Source organism: Corvus brachyrhynchos, unplaced genomic scaffold (assembly GCF_000691975.1).
Source record: "Corvus brachyrhynchos isolate BGI_N302 unplaced genomic scaffold, ASM69197v1 scaffold346, whole genome shotgun sequence".
Taxonomy (NCBI): Eukaryota; Metazoa; Chordata; class Aves; order Passeriformes; family Corvidae; genus Corvus; species Corvus brachyrhynchos.
In genome coordinates this window covers 6457165-6461916 of record NW_008238644.1, presented here as the reverse complement: position 1 = coordinate 6461916, position 4752 = coordinate 6457165, and the positions used below count along the sequence as shown (strand labels likewise).

Below are 4752 nucleotides of genomic sequence, written 5' to 3'. Positions count from 1 at the left end.
TGCTCTGAAGCTGCTTCAACACGATCTGGGGTTTTTTTGAGGTGTCAGTGGCAGACAGAAGACACCAAATTCAGCACAGTGCCAAGGGGAAGACAATTATTCCCAGCTCTGTCATTGGCTCACTCATCCGTGCAGAGCTTAAATCCAACTGGGAGCCCAGTGTGCAATGGGAGCTGGTAAAAAAGAGCTCCAGGAGACAACTTTGCCACTTGGCAGCGGGGCGAGGAGAGCAGCTCCGTGTCCTGGGGGATCCGGGAGGGCTGGAGACTGACGGGCTCTGTTCTGCAGCAGTGACAGACGCTGCACTGCCCGAGCTGCAGAGATTTGTCTGGAACTGCAAACACATCTGGCCTTGCCCAGCCCTCCCTCCCGCTCCCAATCCATGAATGCTCATGCCAGGCAGTTCTCAGGAAGCTGTCTCGTTGGAAAAGGCAGATTTATGTCTGTTTGCTCAGGTTTAGACAGCAAGGAGAATTTCTGTGAGTGTGCCTTGGGATGTTCAGGAAGCTGCTTCCATTCAGGGGGTGCAAACCACGCCACTGAATTCTAAGACTGTTAAAAACAAGAAGTGCAGCTCAAAATGCAAGACCATGAACAAGAAGAATCTTGTAGAATAATTTTGAAACTGAGGATCTTCACAACCTGCTCCTGGCAGCTCACTGTAAAAGAGAAGGAAGTTCCCTGTGTGAGCTGTTTGTTCATACATTCAGTTCAGCCCCGAGAGCGACAGTGAAACTCTGTGTTCTTCACTTCCCTTCCTGGACTCTGCTGGAAGTGGACATCAGTGTCAGGTGATTCCATCACACTCACTAAGATGACATTTTATTTTCTTGCCATTAAAACCATCGAGCCACAGCAACTGCAAAGGGAAAAAGCCAAACTCTACCAAAACTTTGCTTCCCTCACAGCTCCTCAGTGATTTTCCACCTCTGCAAGTGCTGCTTTAATTAATGAAATCTCCTGCCTGGGAGCAGGGTGCGGGCCTGTCCCAGAACCCCAGCACAGGGAGCAGGTCATCAATCCAAAGCAAAGCAACACAACCCGGGAGGCTAAAAATACCCAGGACACCTGATTGCTCCACCTGATTGGAGGGAATTGAGAGGAGGAGAGGGATGGGCCCTGCATGATGAGTGCTCGGGGCTGGTGCGATCATAGCCTCCTGCCTGGTGTAAAACCTCTGGAAGGGAGAGCAGGGGCTGGAATTTTGAGGTATTGCAGCAGGATCAGACCAGAGACAGCACCTGCGGGACTCCTTCAGCAGCACAAGGGATGAGCTGATTGCATTTGGTCCCGCAGATCCCTGGATGTCCCATGGCATGGAAGTACAACATCAACAACCACTGCACCGCCCCAGACCCATGGCACTAAAATCATCACTGCCCAGGGATGTCAGCAGGAAAAGGTGGAAGGAACAGCACAGATTTGTATCATGAGCTACTTTCAAAACCTCCACTTGCATAATTCCAGCTCTGTCAGCACAAGCTGTGATAATAATCACGGAATCCCAGTCTGGTTGGGGTTGGGAGGGACCTTAAAGCTCACCCAAGCCCCTGCTGTGGGCAGGGACTCCTTCCCTAGCCCAGGTTACCCAGGGATGTGCAACTCCTCACACAAGGACCCTGACACCACCTCAGGGAGCAAAACTCACTTAAAAATCCCTTGAGGATAAGGATGGTTCCAAGGGTTAAAGTCTGCAGGAGCCCCTGCCCAGCTCTGCTTTCATTCCTCTCAACAGCCTCATATTCCCCAAATTAAGCTCCTTGTATATTTTTCCTCTCTGGGAAGATACTTCACAATCATTTTGTGACAGTCAAAACTCTAAAACATGGGCAGGATCTGTTCTCCCTGAGGCTCTTTTTGAGACAGCTCTTTCTTGACTATCACTCAAGTGAGGAACACAAACTGCGAAGGCCAAATTCCCGCTGATGTTTCAGCTGGCCTTGGCACCCCGTGCACATTCCTTGTGCTCTCTGCTTCCCAAATAACAGGAGCCAGTGTTTGGGCAGGCGCTGGGGGTGGGATTGTATCTAAACTCATCATCTCAGGGTATTTTTGGCAGCATTCTCTTGATAACACTTGTAGACAAGGCTCTGCAACAGCCCCTCTGGCACTCGGTGTGGGTGTCTGCTAATGCCCCCTCCCACCCTTCTCACAGTAAAAATAGCACAATAAATTGTTCTTTTCTCAAACATCTCCCCTCAAAATGTCATTTTCATCCGCATCACACAAGATTTCACTGCTTTGTCGATAGGGATTTATTGTGTTAGATTTCATCTGCCTGTTAAACACTTCCTAAGTGGGGAGTGAGTAATAAAAATGAGATTACAGGAATTGCTTGGTGGGGAACAGACCAGACCTACAATTTAGCTCACTTTTTCCTGCAAGCTGAGGAACTTCAAACTGATCTGCAAATTGCAAAATAAATTTAGAAAATCACTTTTCTGTCAGTACAAAGCCCGTCCAGCGTGAGGGCAAATGGCAGAATCAAAGTCAATGTAAGGAACTCAGAGCAAGATCAAAAGAGTTACAGATTCCTGTAGTACAGGGGAAATTCTGGAATAAATGTGACTTCAAATGACAGCAAAAATGTGTATCCTGAAGATGCTGTGAGCTGTACCCAATAGTTCAGTCAAGGATGGGGCAGTGCCTTGCTGGCTTTGTACAGGACACTCCCTGCGCTGTGCCAGTTTTGTCATCCATCCATCCATCCATCCGTCCATCCATCCATCCATCATCCATCCCTCCATCCATCCATCCTTCCATCCATCCATCCTTCCATCCATCCATCCGTCCATCCATCCATCCATCATCCATCCCTCCATCCATCCATCCTTCCATCCATCCATCCTTCCATCCATCCATCCGTCCATCCATCCATCCATCATCCATCCCTCCATCCATCATCCTTCGAGATTTCTGTCTCAGCTATCTGTTTTACTAGGCTCTGGGTTGGGCTACTAATGCTCCTTCTGGGCTCATAAATTCGTGGGAACAAATCAGAAGAGATTGGTTCAGTGTGGTGCTCAGGACCAAACACCCTCTCCTGCTTACGGCATCCATCCATCCCTCCATCCATCCATCCAACAAAAGCAGCTGGAGGACAGGAATAGCCCCTTTTAAGTCATGTTCATCTCTGATCTGGGTGGGTTTTTATGAGTTCACCTTCTTCAAATATATTCAAAATGCATTTTCCAAGCTCGACACCATGGCCTCATTCTCTGTTTATTTTCTTCTGACACCTCCCTTTGCCTCATGTCCTCAGGCTCGGTAAATGCAGATTTCAGACAGAAGATGGGCACAACCCATCTGTGACTTGGGAAAAGCTCTCTGGAAGAATTCAGTTCTCTTTATTCCTTGAGATTCCTGCTCAGACTGATCCCTGTGGCACCATAGTTTGGGAGGAAGCTGTGAGGGTGGCAGTGCCTGGCTGAGCAATGCAACTGTTCCTCCAGCTCTTCTCATCTCCACATCCTTATTCCTTCCCTCATTTTTTATTTCTGCCTTGAGTTTTTGCACTTTCCTTTGGGAAGAGGAGGAAGCAGCATTGCTATTCCACAGGTACATATTGTGCAGTGCTGGAAAGTCCCCTCAGTTATCCCCACCCCGTTTATTATTAACCTTATAAACCATCCCCATCCTTCTGCAAACCCCAGGAGAAGCTACCGGGAGAAAAACGACTTTGGATCACGTGGAGCACAAACACAAAGCCTTAATTAACGAGCGCTGCCCCCACTAATTGCAGAGGAGGGGCTTGTGCTGCTCCACACCGGGAATTACAGGGAATTACAGCCCGTGTGTCTCCTCTTTCCTTGATCTGAGGCTGTGTGGGTTTGTACGAGTGGTAGAAATTATAGAGTATGGAATAACACCCATGGAAGGTGTCCCTGCCCATGGCAGGGGTTGGAACTGGATGAGCTTTAATGTCCCTTCCAACCCGAACCAGTCTGGGATTCTGATTATGTTATAATTTGTAGCTGTCGATTCTCAGGCTGGGCACAAGATCACCAATAATTAAAACAGGTAAATTTTCAGGTCCGATACAAGATCACCAACAATTAAAACCTGTACATTCTGAGGCTCCTGAAGGGAATTTCTCGGCAATTCAAGGTTTGCGTTGGAACACGCAAACCTTGGGTGTCTGCTAATGCCCCCTCCCACCCTTCTCACAGTAAAAATAGCACAATAAATTGTTCTTTTCTCAAACATCTCCCTCCAAAATGCCATTTTCATCCGCTGGGATGTCATCCGCTTCCCCTGGGAAGCTGCTGCCCTTGGGGCTGTGAGACACCAACACTCATTGCAGCAGTGAACAGCAATTCCAGCAGCTCCCCGGGATCCGGGCTGGGCATCCAGCATCGTGCTTGGAATTTAAAATACACGGCAAACAGGACGAACAGGTGTTACTAGCTGTGGGAAGTGTGACAAGTATGAACGTGATAAATGTGCCTCCAGCCCCTTTCTCGAGGGGAGGATGCCGTCAGCCTGCTGCCCATCGAGACGGCATACCTGATGGCCACACACTTTGAGGGGAAAAAGGAGGTTTTTTCCTGAAATATTTCCTGAGAGCTTCGCCGGTGCTGGGAGGGGAAAAGACACGGGGAGGCAGTGGGACCACAGCAGGACGGGGCAGAGGAGGATGGAGTGGAGGATGAAAAGGCTCCATCCTGCGGAGGATGAGGGGGCTCCCAGCGCTCTCCGGGCGCCTCCCGGGGGCTCCGGGCCCATCCCGACGGCTCCGGGCTCGCGCCGAGG

At 49.5% G+C, this 4752-nt stretch overlaps 1 protein-coding gene across 2 annotated transcripts in view; it reads left to right on the top strand.

Annotated features, from left to right (window-relative positions):
• Positions 1 to 4425: 4425 nt before the first annotated feature.
• The window catches only part of MTMR8 (myotubularin related protein 8), a 22717-nt gene continuing 22390 nt past the window's right edge, over positions 4426 to 4752 (top strand). For both annotated transcript variants that reach the window (XM_008636225.2, XM_017737580.1), the window contains exon 1: positions 4426 to 4539. In XM_008636225.2, the coding sequence (XP_008634447.2) occupies positions 4441 to 4539 (99 nt within the window). In that variant the 5' untranslated portion in view covers positions 4426 to 4440. The remainder of the gene's footprint in view (positions 4540 to 4752) is intronic.